General features: G+C 39.7%; 4 protein-coding genes across 4 annotated transcripts; 3 read left to right on the forward strand and 1 right to left on the reverse strand.

Annotated features, from left to right (window-relative positions):
- Positions 1-147: 147 nt before the first annotated feature.
- Positions 148-4,124, reverse strand: ccdc173 (coiled-coil domain containing 173). Its single transcript, XM_038720482.1, has 9 exons — positions 3,857-4,124; positions 2,869-3,077; positions 2,561-2,734; positions 2,253-2,458; positions 1,852-2,008; positions 1,641-1,780; positions 987-1,179; positions 591-755; positions 148-489 (listed from the first exon to the last, which is right to left on the reverse strand). The coding sequence occupies exons 1-9, from the start codon at positions 3,903-3,905 to the stop codon at positions 148-150; spliced, it is 1,635 nt and encodes a 544-aa protein (XP_038576410.1). The 5' UTR covers positions 3,906-4,124.
- Positions 4,125-7,589: 3,465 nt separating this feature from the next.
- Positions 7,590-14,705, forward strand: phgdh (phosphoglycerate dehydrogenase). The gene is made up of 12 exons (XM_038720485.1): positions 7,590-7,829; positions 9,530-9,681; positions 9,757-9,822; positions 9,905-9,959; positions 10,142-10,240; positions 10,359-10,491; positions 10,589-10,737; positions 10,879-11,031; positions 12,447-12,585; positions 12,818-12,945; positions 13,054-13,276; positions 14,305-14,705. Exons 1-12 carry the CDS (start codon positions 7,692-7,694, stop codon positions 14,457-14,459), a joined length of 1,590 nt encoding a protein of 529 aa, XP_038576413.1. The 5' UTR covers positions 7,590-7,691; the 3' UTR covers positions 14,460-14,705.
- Positions 14,706-15,442: 737 nt separating this feature from the next.
- klhl23 (kelch-like family member 23) lies at positions 15,443-18,929 on the forward strand. Its single transcript, XM_038719748.1, has 4 exons — positions 15,443-15,843; positions 16,008-17,240; positions 17,952-18,104; positions 18,179-18,929. Exons 1-4 carry the CDS (start codon positions 15,837-15,839, stop codon positions 18,487-18,489), a joined length of 1,704 nt encoding a protein of 567 aa, XP_038575676.1. The 5' UTR covers positions 15,443-15,836; the 3' UTR covers positions 18,490-18,929.
- A 1,184-nt stretch (positions 18,930-20,113) lies between these two features.
- On the forward strand, positions 20,114-23,977 carry LOC119903677 (lupus La protein homolog B-like; the record flags this gene model as incomplete). The annotated part of the gene is made up of 6 exons (XM_038719900.1): positions 20,114-20,265; positions 21,617-21,680; positions 21,767-21,870; positions 23,193-23,367; positions 23,718-23,825; positions 23,936-23,977. Coding segments are annotated over exons 2-6 (486 nt in total), but the record flags the coding sequence as incomplete, so codon positions are not given.

Genomic DNA, 23,977 nt, shown 5'->3' on the forward strand with positions numbered 1-23,977 from the left:
CATACGGAGTAGTGAATGAGGGAGTGATTTTAGATACAGCCTTTGTCAAAATATTTTAAGGCCGTTATTAAAACATTCAGTATGTTCAAAGATGGTAAATTTAGGGGAAAATTCTCAGAACCAAATTTGGCAACTGGGAGTGACCTATCACCATGTGAATCCAAGTCTCCTCTTTGCTTCTTGAATATCTACAGCCTCATTAAGCATTTTAATGTTCTGGGTGGCACCGGAGACATATTTTGGCATTTGAGCACCAGTACGGTCCTGAACGAGGAAGCTGGGCCTGACTGCACTGGAAGCGGCTCCAATCCCTTCCCTCGCAGCTTTGCAAAGTGGAAACACATTTCGCTGAGCCTCCGCCGCTGCCCTGATGATGTGCTGTGAATACTGTTGAAACTGGTTCTCCTCCTCAGCCATGAGCTCTGCGTTCTTCTCCTCCCACTCGTGTTCTTCTCTTCTCAGCTGCTGAAGCCTAGCACTTTTTTCAGCCTACAGATGAAAGATAAACATCATACAAGTTTTCTTTCACAGAACAAACCAAAAGTGTTCATGTTTGTAATGATGTGGAGATACTATAGTTTCAACATTACCATCTGTGTGGCATTGAATTCTTGTACTTTTCTTCCATCTCCTTTGATCTTCAGAGCCTTTAGTTGTTGTTTCTCAGAAAATATTCTGTCAGCCTTTTTCTGGGCCTGAAGTGTGTCTTGAGTGTTTTGTTTTGCCATTTTGTCCCTCTGCTCCTTTTCTTGTCTCTGATGAAACACAGTTTGTTTTACAGGTGTGACAACATGTGTTAGTTACAAGTGGATGAACTTTTCACGAGCCTCAAATTAACCCAGATTTCTCTGCAGCTTTAAAAGAAAATAATTATCTACAATTTTTTAAACTACATAAGTAACCAAGAACACTTTTCATATTACTGACTTAAGAAAAGCTTTATACTATGGTAACTTTGTATTTTGCAGGACATGAACTTGTGTTACCAAGAATTCTCTATGTGCAACGATTGACTTCAACATAGTAGCCCTCTTCATCTCCTCCTCCCACTGCTGCTGTGCCTGTTTTGCATCGCGCTCAGCGACAGCCCTTGCGATACTCTGCTCCTCGCTGACAGTTTGCTCCTGCTGTTTAACCGTCAGTTTGTTCATGATCATTTCCCTGCGCAGCTGAGCCTCTCTGAAGAATGAAACAACTCACAAGTATGATCGTGATACAAACACATTTTCATTCATTACATTTTTAAATGTAGCAGTCTTTTATATATCTTATTTGTATTTTTTTAAACTTCGTCTACCTTAGTTTACTTATCTATATCTATATCTATATCTATCTATATATATATCTATATATATATATATATATATATATATATATATATATATATATATATGAAAGCACAATTCTTCTGTTTATGTACATGTTTTTATTTTAACATTTTGCTTTGGCAATGTAAACGACTGTTTCCCATGCCAAAAAGCTCCATTTAATTGATGTGAAAACCCATTGTCTCAGGTCTCAGTTAGAAGCCTGGTCTGGTTTTTACAGAAGTTCTGTGAGATTACTGATTTAGGCAAAAAAAAGCCTGGGTTATTATTTGAAGTTTTGCAGTGTGTGTTTATTGTTTTGCTGGGTCTTACCTAAACAATTCTCTTTCTTTGTCTTTCCGTAACTTCATCATTTTTTGTTTTGCAGAGAGAAAAAGTTTCCTTTGCTCCTCTTCGGCCTCCTGTTTTTGTGCATCTGTCGCTCTTATGAGGTCCCTATTGGTTATATGTTCCTGTAAATACAGAGTAATCTATAGTAAACCACACATACAAAACTACATACCCTGTGCTGCTAAGACCCTACCAGGTGAGCTTGCATAAGGTTTCTCTTCTGCTGTGCTTGTCTTTCTTCCTCCATTCTTTGCTCCCACTGAAAGAGTTCTTGAAGTCGCTGGGTTTCCTCTCCATCCTTTTTGTTCTCTATCTTCTGTCGCTCTCTCACTTGCTCATTTCCCATGATCCTAAAGAAAAAGAATCACACTCTGACGTGAAGCAAAATATGTTCATGGTAGCACCATAACTCCACTTACAAAATAAGATGTTAAATGGATATTCTCATGCAATTTAACCATACAATAGACTACATACAACAGTAATGCATTTAAATTGAGAGCACCATCATATCTATACTTCTGCGAAGACCCTGCCAACTGTTGCATCCCTGGCATGTTCAAAGCTGGTTCTTGGATCTGATGTGAGACTTACTGGTGCTTCAGGTCCTCTGCAACAGCCTGTTGCTTGAGCTTTTTCTCAAGTGCTTTCTCCTGCTCCTGTCTCAAGGCTTCGTCCTCTCTTGCCTTTACCATATTCATGAATTCTTTGTCCACGTCTTTAGATGCACTCTTGATTCTCTGCTTCACTTCAATCTGAGTCTCCCTTTCCTTCAGTACCTCTGTCAGCAAGAGCGCACGCTGTGGGAGTAGTAACAATCATGCTTTATCCCAAAAACATCAATGTACATGTATAGCCAAACATGTTCAAGTGGCACAATAATTCTCAATTCTTAGACTAACATGTAATCCTTTAACACGGTCGGTTTGATAATACAGCTGCGTCTTGGCTTTTTGAATGGCCTCTTTCCGCTTCTGCTCCTGATATTTGGCCTCTTCTATATCAGTCAGTTTCCTTTTCTCCTCCTCAATCTGCTCCCGAATCTTCTTTGCCTCAAGCTTTTTTTGCCTTTGACCCTTTGATAAATGTAAACATAGACTGTGTTAACCTTTTGCTTCCTTGCAGCATATTGTGATTTTTTTCATCCTTACAAGCACATCTAATTTTAAGAAAGCAAACTACATTTGAGAACCCCGTGCAGGCAACTTACAGCGAAGGTATTGGACCACAGCTTCACCACCTCTTTTGATTGCATGTGCAGGGCCTCTCTCTGTTTAGCTGCCTCTCTCATACTCTCCTTGTCTTTATTAACCCGGTTCAATTCATCCTGAATCCTCAGCCATTCAGCCTTGGTTAAGACAGTGACTTGTCGGAGGTCTGGTGGTTGGATCATCCTGCTGGCTTCCTCGGCTGAAGACACTATTAAAAAAAGGAGGAAATTACACTACAAAGATCCTCCGGTACATCGAACACTACATCTAGAACACAGTGTATTAGGGGACTGAAAATATGCACCATTAGTTTGTGTTTTATGCAATTTTAAAATAGTCATATCTTACATGCTTTTCTCCACAATGGTATGGGATGCATATATTTGTTACATGTTGGAAGGGACAGTAGTTGCTGTGTGCCAAACAAAGGTTGTTATGTGTTCATAAGAGCAGGGCCATAGCTACCATTGAGCACACTATAGGGTGATTCTGGGAAACCACTTATGTGTAATGTGTAAAGTTACACATGCAATGGAATCGTATACATGTTAAATTTTATTATGCATGGTCCCTGAATACAGAGGTAATCAGATCATACAGCTTAAATATAGTAGGCTACTGTACTGCCGCCAATTTATGAGTTGTCTTAGTTTTATGATATGTTAAACTGTAAATAAAAAGGTTGTGCAGGGGGATTTGGAAATGTAAACAAATGCAACAATAATACTGTACATTACTTTCAAGATTATTAAATATGAAATTGCACAGGAAGTTGTTTTCTTTTGAAAGAGGTTAAATGTTTACTGGTGGGCTTGACATTACATGGATGCATAATAATTAAACTAAAACCCATTTTTCGGGTTTAATGTCATATTATTTCAACACTGCTGTTGCCTTCACAGACTTATACAGTGTCTGTTAGCTTTACCAGCGAGCTTAACTTTACCTTCACTAAGTGTAAAACAAAACTCTCTCTTCAGCTCTCACCTCTCTTACTGGAGCCTCTTCTTCGGCCGTACTGAACCACCGATGTCATTTTTATCCGATATATGACCTAACTTGCTAATGAAATACTAAATATAAGAGCCAAATAAAACAGCTAACGAAGAAAAGTGAAGCTAATGTTAACTCTTCCCAGCTTGCATTCAGACGTGTGAGGTGACGGTCCGCATTTGTTGCGTTGTATCCAGGCAACCCTTGAACCAATCTGAAGCCTTTCCGTTGATCGACGACAGGTGGCGCCCAGGTAAAAATACACACCTGCATTTCAGAGAAAAATGATTGTATGTGACATCTATATCCTGACCAAAATTGTTGGTAGCGTTGTACTTTTTTCAAAAAGCTTAGTGCAACGTTTCTTCCATAAAAACACTGAAATTTAACACAAGTATTTCTTTGCTTTGTGGTGGAACAAAACAAAATACAGGGTACAATGTAGATTTGTCAAATTACAACAGGTTATAAAGTGAAATTGAGTTTGTAACTCCCTTCTGCTACGTAGCAGACAATATACAGTAGCCCAATATAAAAGCAATTATAAAAATAGTAAACAGATATATATATATCTGTTTACTATTTTATATATATATATATATATACACAGTGGAGTCGCTGAGGATGAGTTTGAGTTTAAAAGTCTGATAGTTTGGGGAAAAGCTGCTCTGCAGTCTGGTGGTGCAGCAGCAGAAACTTCTGTATCTCCTACCAGAAGGCAGCAGGGTGAACAGGCTGTGGCTGGACAGGTACTGTCCTTTAGTACCCTTTGAGCTCTGCGTAGGCACCTCATTGATGATGCTCGGGAGATGGGTACCAATGATCTTTTGAGCAGTTTTAATCATCCGCTGCAGAGCCCTCCAGCCCTGGGCTGTGTGTAGTGATGGTTTCAGTCAGGATGCTTTCTATTGCTCCTCTGTAAAAGCTGACAAGAACTTGACCTTCTTAAGCTTCCTTCAGAAATCTCTGTCTTGAAAATAAATCCCTACCATCCATCCATTGTCAACCGTTTCTCCTGTGTACAGGGTCGCTGGGGGGCTGGAGCCAATCCCAGCTGGCACCGGGACACCCTGCCAGTCCATCGCAGGGCACACAGACAAGAACAACCACTCGTTATGGGCAATTTAGAATCACCAATTAACCTAGCTTGCTTCTCTTTGGACGGTAGGAGGAAGCCAAAGCAAATTCCACACAGAAAGGGAGCAAGGTTTGAACCCCTTGCTGTGAGGTGACAGTGCTAACCACAAATCCAAAATCCTACAGAAAATTCAGGGGTCAGCGCAGGTCACCTTTATTGGTTTTAAGACATAATTGTATCAAGCACGGGATTCCTTTAATTTTTATTAAACTTGTGTGTTGAGTTGCAGGTTTCTGTAATGTAAAAATAATTCAACTTTAAATAGAGAACTGCAGATTACTAATCTGCAGTTTTGTGTCAGTGTGTCTGACTGCAGCAGAGCATGGACAACCCCACAGCTGCAAGTCCATTTCCACAGACCTGTTCCTGTGTCCACCATGTTCATGATCAGCCTTTTCTTGCAGGAGACAAAATTAAATGTCAAAGAAGAAAAACAGGTGTGAACAATAAAATAAATGATGGCTGAATTCCATTTAATTGCTTCAGTTTTAGGGTCTTGGTATTGTATGTACTGTCACAGCTTACTGGGGACTTAAATACAACAGAGCCATCATGTTATTATGCGCTTACTATGACAAGAAGACCCATGGCACTGGAGCCAACCTCTCTGGATTCGGATGCAAGGGAAAGAGCTGCCATCAACTGCCCAATATATTAAATCTACCCTTGAGACAATTTTAACTTGCGCCATCAATCACAAACTCACTCAAAAGGGACTCGGGTGTAGAGAACACAGAGGACTCCCTGGAGAGAGGAGGGTGTTCGAAAGCCAGATCATCTCTATGTGTGTTTACAGAAAAGAACATGAAGCCTTTAAAAAGAAGAACAGCATCAAACATGGAGGAGGAACACAATATCTTAGGGTTGTCTTTTCTGCTTCTGGCACAGATTAAATTGAATCTGTAACTTGTATCATGAACTTATTACCAAGGCGTTTAGAAGCACAACATCGAACCCAGTGTCAGACACTAGAGACTCCGTATACTGTACAAGATATTTAGTCTGGATCATTGGATGGAATGGAAAGAATATGCAACTGAAATCTCCATGCTCACTGTGTTTCCAATTAAATTTCTTCTAATTAAATTGAAATGTACACAACTAAAATACAGCATGAAATGACATGATACATTCATTAAGCTTACTTTATTTGAGACCATGTCTTGAAGAGGGTCCAGTAATTTTTGTTTGTGTGTGTGTGTGGGGGGGTTGTTGCATATTCCTAAATTCACTTGGAGCAGGGTGGTATTACAGGAGGGAAAAGACTGTCTGGTTTATGGCAGAATAACAAAACTCCTATAGGTTCATATTTGACTCTAGATATTCTTTTGGTCTTCTACTACTAAACATATTTATGTATTGTAAGGACACTAATATGGATTCTGCACATAAATAATTTACATGTGTTTTAAAATCTAGTGTTAAATGCAGATATAATAGTATGACTCTGACAGTTGTGTCAAATTACTGAGCTGACACTAAGGTAAGGGGGTGCTGTCATGTGCAGCCTAATGAGTCAGGTGATGAACAGCGTCTGTTAAATTAAGGCTGAAAATGAATTATTATTATTAAAGGATATGGGGGGGTTTTGTCATGCGTACTTGACTTTGAGTTTTTACATTTTGTGCTGCTTAATACTTCTGTTCCACTACATTTCGGTCATAAATAAAGTACTTTTAACTCAGCTACATTTAACTATAGTCACTAGTTAGCACACTAAACATACGATGAGTTTATAAAATATGATGCATTGCTCAGTGGTGGAAGACTGAAAATAATCCACTACAAGTAAAAGTCCTGCATTCAAAACATAAGTAAGTATTATCAGAAGAATGTATTTAAAGAAAAAAAGTATCTAAGAAATGACTCAAAATTACTAAATGCATAAGTGTTTTTAGCTGGATTAACATTACTGCTGCCCCCAAGAGGGGGTTTAAATAGTTTATTTATCTTAAGGAGTAGGAGCATTTTCTCAACCCATAAAGGAACATTTAATCCTTCAGTTTATGACAAACATTTATAATCAAACACACCATGTTTTTCACTAGACAGGAAGGGTATTGAAAATTGCTATCTAAAAATTAGTAACTAAAGCTGTCAGACAAGTAGCCTGGGCCTATAGCCTAGTAGAGAAAAAACATTTGCCTCTGAAATGAGTGAAGTAGAAGTATAGTTGCATAATACTCAAGTACCTGGATTTACTTACTTAAGTCTACTAGTAAATGTACTTTGTTACATTCCACCATTGGCATTGCTAAATGAGCTCCCCATAATAATATTAAATCACACAGAGGTGATTTTTTTGTATGTAAAGCAGAATACTTTTATTCTGATATTGCTGAATGCCAGATTTTCTACTTGCATTATGGAGTAGGCTACTTGTGATAGGCCTATTGCTATTTTAACTAAAGTAAAAAAAAAAGCCTGATAAAGCATCCCAAACTGGTAACAGCATTTGGTCCAAACTGGTCCCCAGTACAGACGGCCTCCTGCATGTTACGTCAGAGCAGGAGATGCACAAGAGGCGGGTTTTACTTTGAAAGGGGGCTGTCTTAAATCCGAGATAACCATTCAAAACCAACAGAGGGGGAAAAAACTCCCCATGTCCATCACTTCACTTCACTTCACAAAGGGAGAAGACGTCCAGCTGCAGTTACCCTCCAACAAGCAACCCGGAGAAAAAACCCCAAGATGGCCCCGATTTCCATCAAGACTGTTTTAGTCAGTGAAAGTCTTGATCCCCGCTGTAAGACGATTCTGGAGGAAAATGGCATCCTAGTCACGGAAAAACTGAATATGAAAAAGGATGAACTGATGGCGGAGATTAAGGTAAGGTTGGCACGCAGTAACCTTATTAAGTTACATATCTGCTTTCGCAGGTTGTTTTCTACGCGACATGGTTGCAAATCTTGTTAAAAAGTTTGTTCGCTTTAGCTAGCATCTTCTTAAAAGCTCGCGGGATTTGCGGCTGCACACGTCCTGGGGAAAATGTGTTTATGAGGCAAAAACCAAATAGCACCTGCTGTTTTTTCCCATACAAACTTTAACGTCAGGTGTGTGCGCTCTGATTTTCGGCAATGAGAGTCTGACATGTAACCTGTTTGCTGGGCTGAGGTGAGAGAATTGGTTAAGTTCGTACCGCCCCTTGTGAAGCTGATGCAACTCATCCCTAGATTTACCGGTTCCCTCATCACTTTCTCTCCTGAGTGCCACATGGAGAGCAGAATGGCAGCTTTAACTGACATGCACAGAAACAGGAACAAATATTTGCTTTGTACAACTTAGATTTTTCAGATTAAAAATTCTTGCAACTGTTCCAAATGCATTGTAGTGTTTTGCTGTATATTCAGGGCTGGACTTAAACACTCTTAGGCCCTGGGACAACAGTGACCTGTAACCCCCCCCCCCCACACACACACACACACTTTTTTTACTCCAACCCGTTAAGTCTCTGAAACCATGTCTACATTTTTATATACAGTCTATGGTTCCTACAAGGGGACAGTTCCTGTGTTGTTGCTGCGTTTCACTCACACATGTCAGAAAATTTCCACACTGATGAGCTGACCTGCATACATGTTGCCATGGTTACAGAATTATCTTGTATAAATATAGACTGCACATCACTGAATTTAGTTCTGCAAGTACTGATTTACTTTCATTGCCGATAGAATCTGTCGATTAGTTGTTTGGTCTATAAAATGTCAGAAAATGGTAAACAAAAAAAAATCCAAAGCCCCAGATAACAATGTCCACAAACCAAAGAAATAGAGGAGTAAAGAAACCAGAGGGGGTACCAAAGGGTACCTTTTTCAACCACCTTGTTTTTGTGTCTATGTGACTAATTGGACAACATTTTTCAAAAGTGGTCCAGTATTGAGCAGGTGGGATACATATGGGAGCAGCGAAACAGGGCTGCAATGTTATAATTGCGGGCAATTGTTCCCCATCAAAGTACATTCACTAAAGTGCTTGTTTTTGCCACTGACAGGATCAGATTGCTATTACAAGTGTCTGACATTATGGAAAGGATACCTAAAGAGTAAGATTCTTTTTGTTTAACCAGACTCCATTGATAAAAACAGTAATTTTATAATTTTACCTCACAGAACATGGGAGTTGCTGATCTACTGCTGCTTTAGTCGGTTAGTCTGTTTTGTATTATTGTGTGACTAAGTCACAAAATAACACATACTAACCAATCGAGGCAGCAGTCAACCAGAGAGGCAAAATTACTGTTTTGGTCAAGGGAGTCTGGTGGCTTTGAGAGCGATGTAGTGACTGTTTCTGGTTAAACAAAAAAGGACCTCACTCTTAGGTCTATCTGTTTTAGGGATCCTTTCCATAATGTAATCAGACACTTTTAAAAATATTCTGAGCCTGTCAGTGACAGAAACAAGTACTTTTAGTGGACGTACTTTGACGGCCCGGCACAATAGGCGTGCATGGTTGCTAATCTAGCCTTGAGTAGATTCACCGCAGCTATATAACACCATGAGAGCAACCATGTGCTTTTCTCACGATCCTAGGACTACGATGGCCTTTTGGTTAGATCTTCAACAAAGGTAACGGCTGATGTCATCAATGCTGCTAGTAATCTCAAAATCATTGGGAGAGCTGGGACTGGTGTGGACAACGTGGATGTTGATGCTGCCACCAAAAAGGGTATTATTGTCATGAAGTAAGTTTCCACTCTACGCACAAATCTGCTTTCAATATAATGTACTGTCCATTAACTGTAGACTGTTTTCTCCAGTACGCCAAGCGGTAACACGATCAGTGCTGCTGAGCTGACATGTGCCCTGCTGATGAGCCTCTCAAGGCAAGATGATTCATGTTTTTATGTCAACATGCTCAGTCTTTTTAATTGATTTGAAGTACTGTAACTGCCGTTCTGTTTCCAGAAATGTGCCTCAAGCTGCAATGTCGATGAAACAAGGGAACTGGGATCGGAAAAAGGTAAACAAAGATTTTTAGTTTGCCCCTGAGTGCTGTTTGAATGATTGTTGCCACACAAAGCGATTACTGTTGCATGGTCGCCCCCGTTGTTCAGCCAGTCATCACTAATCCGATGTGACGCTTGGATCTGTGCAATTTTGGGTCTCGTAGACGGCGTCATTGTTTTGTTGCTGATTTTACAGTTCATGGGCGCAGAACTGTATGGCAAGGTACTCGGAATAGTTGGACTTGGAAGAATAGGAAAGGAAGTCGCTTCAAGAATGCAATCATTTGGCATGAAGGTATGTAACCAGATTATACATGACAAAACTGCGTAGTCGCATATCTCCATGGTTAATTGTACTTTAATATTTAGATGAAACAAACGTGTCAAGTTTCCCCCTCTCTCTCTCTTCTTAGACTATCGGCTATGATCCAATCACTCCTCCTGAGGTGTCAGCCAGCTGGGGGGTGGAGCAGATGTCTCTGGAGCAGCTTTGGCCTCAGTGTGACTATATTACTGTCCACACTCCCCTAATGCCCTCTACTGTCGGTGAGTTTTACAGAGGTTCTCCTGATTTATATTGCTGTCAGAAATTGTACTGTAATTGTGGAATATCTCTTTCAATTGTTTTTTTCTTTTGCCCAAGGTTTGCTTAATGATGAATCGTTTGCTAAATGCAAGAAAGGGGTGAAGGTTGTGAATTGTGCACGAGGGGGTATCATCGACGAGGCCGCTCTGCTCAGAGCTTTGGAGTCCGGACAGTGTGGAGGCGCTGGGCTTGATGTCTTTGTTGAGGCAAGGTTATTGGAGCACACAAATAACTCCATACTACTGTATGTACCTATAGCAGTTTGTTTTTAAAAATCAAATTGTGTCTTTAATCACTCCATTAAATGGAATAAAAGCCTTCATCTTTGCGTTTATGTTTGATCGCAGGAGCCTCCTAAGAGCTGGTCACTGGTCAGCCATCCTAATGTCATCAGCTGTCCTCACCTGGGAGCCAGTACGAAGGAGGCTCAGGCCCGTTGTGGGGAGGACATCTCTCTGCAGATTGTGGACATGGTGAAGGGCAAGAAGCTGGTTGGAGCTGTAAGTTCTATTCAGTACATTTTCAAAGCAATTACCACTCAGTCCTTGAGATTTCCTTGTTACAGAACATATTAAAGGTGCACTACAGCGATTTGGTACTGCACTTCTGTAAAGTGGGGAAAGAAAAAAGCAATAAAACAAACTGAGATCGTGACCTCTAGTCCCTAAAATGGTTAAAGCTCCAAAAACAATGAGTCCTACACTTCCACTAATGCAACTGGGTAGCATCTTTTATTAGACCTTCCATGCCTGGAAAATGCCAACGTCTTTCAAACTCCAAACCCCCAGTTTGTAATGCAGGCTTTCTGTCTGAAAGTTATCTCTAAGCACAAGCCACAGAAAACATTAAACAACTGTCTTCACTGGGTGAGTAGTCCTCCCTATGACAAGTAAAAATTGGTAGAGGTAAATGGAGAAACAAATAAGTATTTACACAAATGCAAATACTGCTTCAGTTCCTGTAGCTATCTTGAGAGACTTCTTTACGGCCCTCTACCAAACTCAATTTGCAGCTTATTCCATCTCAAAGAAATCTCTTACCTATTACTCAGTATTTGGGGATATGATACAATCAGAGGTGTCAGACAACAGTGTTGAAACATCTGCCGAAGCCTAATAATCTTCCAAGTAAGTATTTTATAGTTAACATTTATAGAAGATATTAGCCAAGTGGCCTCATGTTGGCATTTGGTCATGGAGTCGCTAAAGTAGTTCAACAGACTCTCAGACTTTAATACACACATCTGATGTGTCTATGAGGAGCTGTCTCTGCACAAGTCACTTTTTTAGATTTTACACGTCCATTTTTTTTCAGACTATGCTTTGGGACATAATGCACAATTTAGGCAGACATTAATTACAAACTGTTGGACTCTCTATAGCTTAGCGTGTCTCACACTATGTCCTAATGCCGTCTACAGTAATTCCAGTATATTTTCATTAAATAACTACAGGTTATAAAGGTTAAACAGGTTTTTTCATCATTTTGATCAGCTGCTCCTCTATTCAAGGGTAAAAACATGAGGTATGGAAGTTGGAAATAAAATTTGTAGATGTTCAATGTCCATTTGTCTGAGCATTTCTTAAGGATTTTTCATTCATGTTGATTTACGTTTGATTGAAATGTCAAGAATAAACTTTCAAAGAAAACATGTACACACTTGGGTGACAGTGTCTGATCTACATCAATAGTTTTTGTCTCTGATCAAACTGGTAGAATTATAAGTAAACAAAACATGGCTTTAATATGGGTCTCAAATGCTTATTTGTGTATGGTGTTAACACTGAGTCTTCTCTTAGCCTTCCATTAAAATTATATTGACATTTTAATATTGATTCAGCTACAGATTTCAAAATTTGGGATCACATTCAGTTCACGAAAGCACTCTGACTCCACCTCTTCTCCTTTATTGTAGGTGAACGCACAGGTTTTGGCCAGCACATTCTCCCAGGAATCTCACCTACTGATCAAACTCGGAGAAGCTGTCGGAGCTGTGCTGCAGTCATGCACTGCTTCTAAGAAACCGTTCAGCCATGTCCAAATCACTACTGAAGGTAAAGCTACTCTCTATCCAGTTGTGCAACCAGAAAGGGAAAGGTGGTCATATCATAGCTCCCTCTGGTGGTCCGCTTGTGAAACAGATGATGTATTTTATACCGAAGCTTTTGCAGTAAATTATGAAGATTCACTTTCTATTGTTAATGTTTTTTTCAAAAAATTTTGCTTTGAAATGTTTGACTTCCTACTAGTGGAAAGTAACACTATATACTGTTTTCTTCAAACCAGGGGATTGCATGAAGTCCTCCACTGGTTATATGACTTCATCAGTACTTGTTGGACTGCTGAATCATGAGTCTGGTCATTGCCTGAACCTCATCAATGTGCTGAGCCTAGCAAAGGAGTCTGGAATCACGGTACGACAAACTCATTGTGGCAAAAGGCACATGACAACAACGAGCGTGTGTCTTTTGTTTTGTTTTTTTAGAAAATAATCTTTTTATACATGTGAACTGAATCTTCAGGTAAACCAGAGCCACTGTGCATCTGACGGGGCTGCCAGCGGGGTGTGTAAGGTGGAGATCATGGCCAACGGCAGCAGCTACAAAGCCAGTGGTTCAGTTCAAGGTGGTGTGCCAGTCCTGCTGGAGCTGAGCGAGAGTGTGTTTAGACAGCCGGTCTCTCTCACTGGAAATCTGCTGTTCTTCAAGGCCTCTGCAAATCCTCAGCTCCTATCCTCAGTGGCTGGTAAGAAACTTTAAAAGTATGCTATTGCCCAGTAATGTTAAGGGGGAAATCACTCCTATAACACTGAAGATGTTAGAATGTTCTGTATCAACACACTCTTCTTGAATCTTAAAGGTACAGTGTGTAAGATATGGCCAACATTTGAAAAAAATCTAAAAAGAAACTAACATTATCAACACAATGTGAAGAAGTAACAGTTGTGACGTTGGGTCAAAGACATCTACGTTTTGTGTGGCAGAGATATCTACTGGAGTTAGCATGCTAAAGAGCTAGCTCCGGCCCATACTGTCTCATAATACCACAGTAAAGCTCAGGCCTGTCCCTGAAGTTTTCAGCTGGTAGATGTGTGCGTGTGGTGAGTTTGCTCTCAGTGTGCAATAAACAAAATAAACTCACAAAATGTCAAGAAATTAAAAATTTCTGGCCTCTGTGTCAGCGGCTGTGTTTGGTTCCGGTCTGGCCTTGATCACTCAGAGGCTGTTTTGCCTGGTTCTGTTGCCCCTCGCTCACCCGGCTCCAGTTCTGTTGTCCAGTTGGGATTTAGTCAGCTGTTATGTCCTGATATGTGACATGCTCCCCACCACTTTTCTTTTGGAGTATGAATTCGACAGACGGAGCGTAGACTAAATTCTTAGATATTGTACCTTTATTTTTTTTTAATAGGTACAATAATTTAATTACAACACACATTATTCTTTTAGATGTAGCCTATCAGCCTCCTCAAAGATTAAATATAGCAGTCAGTGAAGCAATGGACAGACAGACACAGTACAGTATGTGATGTTGGACAAAATGTAGGTTACTTTAAAGCATCTAAAGGGGCAATTTAGGTGGTCATGAGGGCTCAAGTGGTTAATGTTGGGAATAATTCAAAATAAAGCAAACATTGCTGTGAGCAAGGCAAAAACTGTGAGGCAGATTTTTCCCCACTTTTTTTGATTTATTTTTTTAACCTGAGGATGAATTGTGAATTGAGTTATGACTTTCTTTAAAAACCTATTTTCTCTTTTCGATTGTTCTTTGTTTAGGACTTCTGGACACAGAAGGAGTGGAGATTGAGTCTTTCAGTGCTCCCACAGACCGCACTGGGGATCTGTGGTATTGTGTGGGGGTGTCCTCTCTCCTGCGAGACCTCAGTGCCTTGAAGCCTTTGGTTAAGGAGGCAGCACAGCTCAGCATTTAAATTACAGAAGCAACGGCATCTGGAAATCTCAAAGAGTGTCTTAACATAATTGAGCCTCCTTGGCCTTAACGTTTACAACTAACAACTTGTTTAGAAGTTGAACACTTGCATTTTGATAACATTCCTGTGTTTAGAATGTTTTAACTGCACTAAAACTAAATCAAATGTTTCAGTGTTGTGTGTTGTTCAGTTTGTTGTTTGAGCTTTTTAAAGCCAAGATGTAAAATAAAGCACACTTAACTAAAACAGTGTAAGAACATTTTTCAAGAACTGGTAGCTGAGTGTTTTTATTCAGTGAACTTTACACTTTCACTTACTACATTTTAAAAGGGAATGTACTACACTAAGTTACCAGTATCTTAAGCATACAGAAGCTCTGCAGTGTAAATCCTATTTTGTAAAGTTTAAAATGTCCAGTTTTTGTGTCCGAGAGAGAACACTTGTTATTTTTTTTGCCAATAGTTTATAGTATTTGATCGCATAAAATACTATGATGCACGTCCAGAAAAACTACCTAACCGCAGTGGAGGAATGTAAATAAGTACATTTGCACAATGTACAATTTTGTAGGCTACTTCTTCCACCACTGTCCCACACTAATGCAACATAGACCAACAACATCAACAATTTGTAAAACACTATTCAAATGGGCCATTCTTTAGTAGGGCCTATGACTGTTCTTGACACTAAAAATACATTTTACTGATACTATCCTAGTCCTATTTTCACTGTCACTTTAATGACCTTAAGTATATTTCCACAACGGTTTTATACATTTAGGTTAAGTGCTGTATGTCAAGACTGTGTATTCTCTCTGTGTATTTGAATTCCATATCTCAGATCTTGTGCATTGATGAATATTGTGCTCTGTGCTGTTAATCCGTGTTAGGATTAGGTAAAGCCCCGGTCACACTGAAACTAGGTTCAAAATACCATGGCAACCGCAAGAATTGGGGGGGGAGTGGAAAGTGGAAAGTGTTTTTGTTGTGCTGTATTGAAGGAGGTGCTCGGTTGATTTGCATTCTGCTGGTGATGCTTCTCCTGCTTGTTGGATACACTAATACGCCGTCTATGAGCGCATCACGAGACTGTGGATGGAGGGGTTATATTTAGGCTCCGAGAGAAAATAGCGGCGTTGGGTGATTCCTCTGCATGGTTGCTTGGTTTTGTCAAGGACCTGCTTGTGGAGACTTGCTTCAGGGGAGGAGGAGGAGGGGGCTGGCCGCTGCACAAAAATACCAAAATAGGATAGAGCTGCCTGCGATCGTCCCACAGGAGCTAAATTGAGGTTCATGTGTTTTGGAGAGGAGCGTTCAAAGTGAGTAGACCTACATTGCCGAGGGTCAGCGAACAGCACGGGTTACTCATGCAAATAGGATGAGAGGTAAGCCTATTGTTTCTCTTACTGAGTGTAGCCTTCTGTCCATGAGTTAAATGGTAATAAAGGGGCATGCAGTTAATTATTGATAGAGATGGGACCACGATTTTGCTTTGCTTTTCTGTACAGCAGGTTGTGCAACAGGACAAATCCTCCTGTATTTCTTCCAGAGACCATGTCACATATGCAAGCTGAAATCTACACACACGACTTCTATGACAGTGAACACCCAGCAGAGGTCCTAGATGCTCTCAGGCATTTCTACGTCGGCGGCCTGTTTACCGACGTGACTCTACAATGTGGCGAGTCCGGACAGGTGTTTCACTGCCACAAGGCGCTACTGTCAGCCCGCAGCTCCTATTTCAAAGTCATGTTCACAGCTGACATGAGGGAGAGGTCGAACCGCGTCATCAAACTAACCGGGGTAGACTGCGGGGTCCTGGGGGCTCTGGTTAACTACGTGTACACAGCTCAGGTGTGCATCACCGAGAGCAATGTGCAGAGCCTGCTGGAGGCTGCGGACCTCCTGCAGTTCATCTCCGTCAAACGAGCGTGTGAGGAGTTTCTCATTCGCCTCCTGGATGTGGACAACTGCCTGGGGATGCAAGCGTTTGCTGAGCTCCACCTGTGTCCCGGTCTGGAGAGGGAGGCCCGCAGGGTGACGCTGAACAGGTTCACGGAGCTCATTCAGCAGGAAGAGTTCCTAGAGCTGGATCATGAGAAGATGAGCTCGGTTCTGGCTGCTCAGAACCACCTCACCCTGCAGAAGGATGAAGTGTTGATAGATGCCGTGGCCAGATGGGTAACCCATGACTTAGATAATCGCGTTCACTATGCTGCAGAGTTGCTGCACACTATCCATCTGGACCTGGATGAGGTTCACTTCAAGGCCACTTTGGATGTGCACAGACAATGCTTGCTGAACAGTGAAGGGGAATTAAAATCTATGATCATTCAGGCTTTAAGGCCCAATGGCAAGAAGGTGTCTGTAAGCAGAAAAATGTCTTCCAGCATGTATGTCATTGGTGGATACTACTGGCACCCTCTTTGTGAAGTTCACATATGGGATCCTGTCAGCAACACCTGGGTGCAAGGAAAAGACATGCCTGGCCATGCAAGAGAAAGCTACAGCGTCAGTATACTTGGAGCAAATATCTATGTGACCGGCGGTTACAGGACAAACACTGTTGAGGCTCTGGACACAGTTTCAATTTATAACTGTGATTATGATGAATGGACTGAGGGTTGTCCCATGAACACAGCTAGATACTACCATTGCTGTGTGGCTTTGCACGGCTGTATTTATGCCATCGGAGGCTACAGAGGAGGAGCTCCAGAGCAAGAGACAGAATTTTATGATCCCTTGAAAAAGAAATGGTTCCCTGTGGCCAAAATGATCCAAGGTATGGAAAATATAAAGTGATGTTTCCCATAAACTGAAGAGGAAGAAGAAAGAGTAGATTCATGTTGAGCAAACAATGTCACTACAGGATCAATTTAATAGCTGTCCTGGAGCTTTTGATCATATCACATTATCTTCATCAGCAGATGGAGTTTGCCTAGATGTCACACCACTGTAGATGTTCAACGTCCCGTTTTTTCTGAGCCATGTAAAGACTCTGTGCCTATGTTGGCTTAAAAGCTGAATTTCAGTGTTCATTCTCAACCCTCCATCAGATGAAGAAGATCACGTGAATTGATTAAAGGCTCCTGAGCAGGTTTTAAATGGAACCTTTGGTGTGATTATTTTCTCAACTGCTGTTTCCAAGGTCAACTTTGAACCTCAATAAATCATTGCTTTTCTGATAAGATATATTTTTAACTGCTGATTACTGATGTTTATGAGTTTAAGGGTTCATTCTCGACTTTGGGAATAACAGTTTAACAAAAAAAATCTTAACCCAAGGTCCACTAACTAGACTTAGGGGCTTTCAGACACATCTTGGGTCTGTCATCAGTATATGGAGTTCAGTTATCATGGAGATGATTGAGTTACCTAGATATAGCTGAAAGCTATAATTAAAAATTAATGCCGGTCATTAATGCAAGTCATTAACATTTATATATGTGAGTGACTGATCAAATGATATGTATAACCTTTGTTTCTTTTGAAGGTGTAGGAAATGCCACTGCCTGTGTAATTGGAGATAAAATCTATGTGACCGGAGGTCACTATGGATACAGAGGAAACTGCACCTATGAAAAAATCCAAGTTTACAGGCCAGATGTCAATGAGTGGAGTATCATAACAATAACTCCCCATCCAGGTATGAGAAAAATGAGAAGAAATAATAAAAATATGCAGAATACTGTATTTTGATTTGAAATCCTCTGTTTTCAGAGTACGGGCTGTGTTCTGTGTCTCTCCACAACAAGCTGTATTTGGTGGGTGGACAGACGACTGTCGCAGACTGCTACGACATAGAGAGAGACGAATGGAGGCCAGTATCAGTGATGAAGGAGAGGAGGATGGAGTGTGGGGCAGCAGTAATAAATGGTTGTATTTATGTAACAGGGGGATATTCCTACTCAAAAGGGACATATCTGCAGAGCATTGAGAAATATGACCCTCAGCTGGACTCTTGGGAGATTGTGGGGACTCTTCCCAGCCCCACCAGATCACATGGATGTGTTTGTGTTTTCAGTGTTTAGTGTCAAACCCATATCACAAATGTTGTCAGTTTGTGCCAAATGAATCAAATGGTGAACTGGATTCTGTCAGTGTCAGTCAAGTGTTCAAATGTCAGTTACACTATAACACAAGATGCAAAGTTAGCCCACGTTTTGCACTGGATAACTGCCTTTAGACAGCTACACATTTGCCAAACTGTGAATATAACAAAGAACAAGCATTTCATTTAAAACTCAGGGGCTTCACACTTACTGGTGATTTTTTGTGTATCTGTTTAAATAGACTGAATGGAACGACTGAAAATTGAAAGGTGACCTTATTTGAGTATTATTCAGATGAACTTTACATGTACACAGAAACCACCTCAGACTACTGATGCACTAGAGGGCACTCCTAACAATGTTTTCCTTTTTAAATAGAACTGTACAACCTTACTTGATTTAATAAATCACTAACCTTATGATGTGCTTTCTGCCAGAATTAATCAGTGAGTTCTGTATAAGGTACATTGCACTATATGTTTAATCACATCTTATGTAAAGTCACATTGAGATGTAACCTTTAGATGTTACATTTAGGATATAGACAGTCCACTTTTATATAAAGAGTTTTGGAGTTTATTGATATTGCTTGTAGTGTAATGACAAGGGACATTACTTTGTGCAACTTTCAACGACAAAGCATTCAAAAATGCTTTATATCTGTCTTAAAAAGCCATTAAGACGATATATAATAGAAACACAAGGCAATATCAAAAGACATATTGGTATGAACATCGTAACAGAACATCTCAATAAGTTTTTAAAAAAACAACTAAAATATAGAATAAAATAATTAAAAAGTATAAAACATGTTACAAATCATATATGACAACATACATGCTTGTTCCAAACTGAATTTAAGTTAGGTGTTTTGTCTAGATAACTGCGATGTGTTTAGAAAAAAGATGGCACTCCATTAGTGAAAACAGCAAAAAGCCACCTCATGTTTGATCATTTTGTTGTTTAATTTGTTTTCATCTAATGGGCTGACAAAAATGCTGATGCATTAGTACTGCAGCAACATCTTTTTTTAAAGGGCACACCAATCATCAACAACATCAACAAAATACAATTTCACCTATAAACCTATGAAAAGAAGCACACATACAAATAGATAAAATAAAAACATGCTAAAAACAAACAAAATGAAATACAGTATATCCAGGGTATCGGGTACAAGGTAAATTTCATCATCATATTACAAAAGGGTTGTAAAATGAAATGCAGTATCAGTAAATACATTTTAATTATAAATGAACAGGAAATAAGAACAAATAACATATTTGTGGTATTGGTAAAATTAAACAATAGCTAAATCATAAATCACAGCATGTCACTGTCTCACTGCTGTCCTGCAGTTACATCAAGGTAGCTTTTAATTATTGTACAACACATGGTTATACAACAAAATGTTAGTTTGTAGTCCCTTCATGGTACACACATAGAATTAAAAGAGTTAATTATAAGTAAATTTATATTATATTAGAATAGAGTAACATTATGTTGTATGTATGGTTACCATAGGTGGTTAAACAGAATCACAGCGACACCCTGAGGCTTTCATCACACAGATCATCTCATGTCGATACTGTAGCAGCCAATAACAGCAGCTACACTGTTGCAGAGCCTGCTGGAGAGACGATCTCTTTTTGGTCCTCGGCGGGCTCTGTAGCACGCAGTTCAACAACGTGCGAGCAGAAAAGTGTGAGGACTTTTGATTTGAACAGCTACATCTGGTGCTAACAGCGACTCAACGTACGTTAACGTTAAGTATAACTTTTCATGGTGATGTGAAAGGTGGTTTCTTTTATATTATCTTGCAAATGTTCTATGGGTTCACGAAAGAACAGAGTAAAAAACGTGAGACATCCGCGTCTAGCACACTTGAACAGTATGCTTTTGCTAGAATGGAGTTAGGCTGAGTGTAAATGACTAATTTAACATTAACGTTACGTACTACAGTGATTTCTGGCTAACTATATGTCACACTGAATAAAACACGTAACGTTACTGTCAGTGTGTGACTCAATAAGCTGTGTGTCTTTGCTTTGGGTGTAAGTTCAGGTTACGGGCACAGCGTGGCCGGTGCACTGCTGCAGCATGTAAGCTAAGCTATGCTAGCACGTTAGCCATCAAGCTAGCGGCAGCAGCAGCAGCAGCATGACTCCAGGATACGTGAAAACTGTTTCCTATTTACTTCGTCTTAAACTAGCTTCTTAGATTTAATTTACTGGGTCAAGATAGATAACGTCAAGCAGCAGCTTACTGTTGTTTTAGGTACTTATTTTTTGCTATTAAACTGCAACAGATTATAAATGGATTAAAGAATAATACACAGTTCACTCCAGCCAGCAGCTGCTGTTTCGGCACATGTCAAGGTAGAGTTCAGATCTTTAGACTGCTATAAAATGCTGATTCACTAAAATCTCAGCAAAAAAAAAAGCAAACCTTTTTTTGGTATCTGGCCTTGCAGGTAATTTGCAGACATTTTTCAAATATCCTCAATGTAATGAAGGTGAAGGGAATTAGTGGAATGGAAGTTGCTGTGTGCACAATCTGTAAAAACTTATCAAATGTCGAGGTTAGACTGAATAGTCCAGAGAGCCTAGAATGGCCAGTTTTAATGATATTTAACTTATTTTTTAATAAACCTTCAACAAACACTTAAGGAATCCTGCCAGGATTGGGGCAGTGCTCAAAAACCAAGTAATTGATAGAATCAACTAATGCAGATACATTTATGTTTATCATGTATATGAAAGTATTAGGAGGGAAACTAATATAATTGTAATTTTCCAATCAATGGTCCCGAGGTGGCATCCTCAAATTGCACATTTTGTCCCCAAAATACTCCCATTTTGCAGCGATAACCGTCCGTATGAGAAGCTGGAACCAGAGAATATTTAGCATTTTTGTTTAATATGTATAACTGAAATGATTACTTGATTAGATAACTGTTGTTTTTTTTCTTTAGATATAGTAATTGTTTAATCACATATAGTTAGTATGTTTAAATTTAGAGAACGTTATCGTATTCATCAAAGAGTAATCATTTTGTAATTGTGAGACATTTTCCCAATTGTTTGGGTTACTGTTTTCTACACAGATTAATCATGGCAGAAAATGAAGAGATGTCTCCACTTGAGATTAAAGTGGCACGACAAATAGAGGTAATTCTGATTTTAAAATTAACAATTGAATTTTGTGAAAGTCAGTTAAATTCAGCGCTAACAATGTTTCTCACTCCCATGTCTAGTACTACTTTGGGGATCACAATCTTCCGAGAGACAAGTTTCTCAAAGAACAACTGCAACTTGATGATGGCTGGGTGACTTTGGAGACAATGCTTAAATTCAACAGGTTTGTTGTACTTCTCTTTGGGTTTTAAGTGTTGTAAAACAATTGCTACTCATATTTTATGCCTGAAATTTGAGCACAGATATCCAGTTAACCTGCTAACACCGGACATTTAGTTGCAGCAAATTAATAAACGAAAGCTGAATGACATGAATTGATCTGACAGACTCTCCTGTCATCTAGAGGTTGTAGCTGTCTTTTTGCATGTTGAGATCATGATTGAGACATACATGTGCAGGAGGATCTTAATACGAGGCAGATTAGTCCAGCAAATAACATGGGCTGGATTTATCAGAGCTTGTAGGTAATGTTAGTGTTTACCTGCAATCACACTGCTACTATTGCATTGCTTGGGTGGATGTCTGCTATAATCTCCACACCATCATGGAGTCCTATAATAGTTGTCTACTAGACTAGTGTAGTAAAGGTGTATTTGTTTTTAAATAATTTTACAGAGGTTGTCACTGACCAAAACGTGTCATATCTCACATCTTATGTCTACAACAGTAACCAAATCATTGTAAATATCTCAAAGGCTGTATCATAGGGGTCGGAGTGTGTTGGTTTTAACAGCTGATGAGGATACTTGCTTTAACAACACGCCTGAATCAGATGCTGAAGCTTCAATAACAAGATGGGGGCAAATATCAAGCAATGTTCACTGAAGAATGGCAAGGTGGAGAATTTTTTTTTTTTTTTTTAGTAGCTGATTTGAAGAGAGCAAAACTGAAGGTTATGTGACTGAGCAAGAAAAGAAAGACAGTGATGACTAATCAGTTTGTGGACCCATTGTATGACTCGTGACATGCAGGACAAGATTAGCACATGCCCTCACCCTGTCTTTTGAAATGCACTCAATACCAGCCAGATTACATTTAGCCACAGCATGTGCACACAAAACAGGCGCACCTCTTGCGGAATTTAAGAGGTTTGCATGTAGGGCCGTTAGTCTCAGATATCCTCCTACTGGTTGAAGTCTGTATACTTGGAGTTTTATGTAGACAGAAGTCAGTGTGAGTCAGCACGTTTACTTTATATCAAGCTTAATTACTCGAAAGAGGAGTGCAGTTTATAATTCAGTTGCCTGTGTGATTTTTATTTTTTAGGGTTTGGGGGGGTCATTGGCCCTTACAAATTGAGCCCTGCAGCTGTGAGCAATTATGGTGACACAACATCTGTAGATGCGATGCAGCGTCTCCGGCTTTATATTATGTATACTGCACTGGTGTGAAGAATGCACCTTTTTAGTATCTTACACACGCTCTTACTGCAGCAGGATCTTTGAGTTCAGAGTATTTGTTGAAACGTCTGTATTCTCTTCCCAGACTGAAGTCTTTAACTGAAGAATGCAGCGTCATCGTTGCAGCTCTCCAGAAATCAAAGACTGGCCTCTTAGAACTCAGCGAAGACAAGACTAAAGTCAGGAGGTCTCCAGAAAAACCCTTACCCGAACTGAATGACGAATACAAAGACGCTGTTAAACACAAATCTGTGTACATTGTAAGTTTTTACATTGCTTGCAAACTTCAGAATTCATATTTTAAACCATCTTGAAGAGGTGTTGATTCAACTTTGATACTATGAGTAACAGAAGTTTAAACTGCAGCCACCAAAATAACACGAATCAGCACTTCACTAAAACGGTTAACAAAAACTGAACATTACAACCTTCATGAAGGATTTACTGTAGAACTGTTAGTCTGCATTACTTTAAGCTATGTATACCTATTAAACTGACAAGTGAGTGTATAATTTTTATATAAAACTATTAACAAGGTGTATTGTCTCCCCTGCAAGTATTTATGCATGTTGTGACACACTGTTTGCTGCTGTTGTTTTCCCACATCTAGAAAGGTTTTCCTCTCGAAACTACCCTTGATGAGATTCAGGAGTGGCTGAATGGTAAAGGTGCCATAGAAAACATTCAGATGAGGAGAAACCTGCAAAGGCAGTTCAAGGTACATTAAGTATACTATAACAATTCCAGTGGTATTGTTCCCCAGTGAATTTGGGTGAAGTTTTGTTTTTTTTTTGTTTGTTTTTAATAACTTCAATTTTAATTTTACAGGGATCAGTGTTTATCTGTTTTGACACAGAAGAGTCATCTAAG

Source organism: Micropterus salmoides, unplaced genomic scaffold (assembly GCF_014851395.1).
Source record: "Micropterus salmoides isolate LMB-PRFRI ecotype aquatic unplaced genomic scaffold, ASM1485139v1 Ms_hic_scaffold_15, whole genome shotgun sequence".
NCBI classification, from domain to species: domain Eukaryota; kingdom Metazoa; phylum Chordata; class Actinopteri; order Centrarchiformes; family Centrarchidae; genus Micropterus; species Micropterus salmoides.

Bases quoted from the DNA above. Each gene is read 5' to 3' on its own strand.
- ccdc173 (XM_038720482.1), bottom strand. From the start codon at position 3,905: ATGACATCGGTGGTTCAGTACGGCCGAAGAAGAGGCTCCAGTAAGAGA. The intron at 2,459-2,560 runs GTTAGTCTAAGA...CTACTCCCACAG, and splicing joins ACCGTGTTAAAGGATTACAT to CGTGCGCTCTTGCTGACAGA. The intron at 756-986 runs GTAACACAAGTT...GTGTTTCATCAG, and splicing joins TTGCACATAGAGAATTCTTG to AGACAAGAAAAGGAGCAGAG.
- phgdh (XM_038720485.1), top strand. From the start codon at position 7,692: ATGGCCCCGATTTCCATCAAGACTGTTTTAGTCAGTGAAAGTCTTGAT. The intron at 7,830-9,529 runs GTAAGGTTGGCA...TCACGATCCTAG, and splicing joins AACTGATGGCGGAGATTAAG to GACTACGATGGCCTTTTGGT. The intron at 12,946-13,053 runs GTACGACAAACT...CTGAATCTTCAG, and splicing joins CAAAGGAGTCTGGAATCACG to GTAAACCAGAGCCACTGTGC.
- klhl23 (XM_038719748.1), top strand. The intron at 17,241-17,951 runs GTATGGAAAATA...TTTCTTTTGAAG, and splicing joins TGTGGCCAAAATGATCCAAG to GTGTAGGAAATGCCACTGCC. The intron at 18,105-18,178 runs GTATGAGAAAAA...CTCTGTTTTCAG, and splicing joins AACAATAACTCCCCATCCAG to AGTACGGGCTGTGTTCTGTG.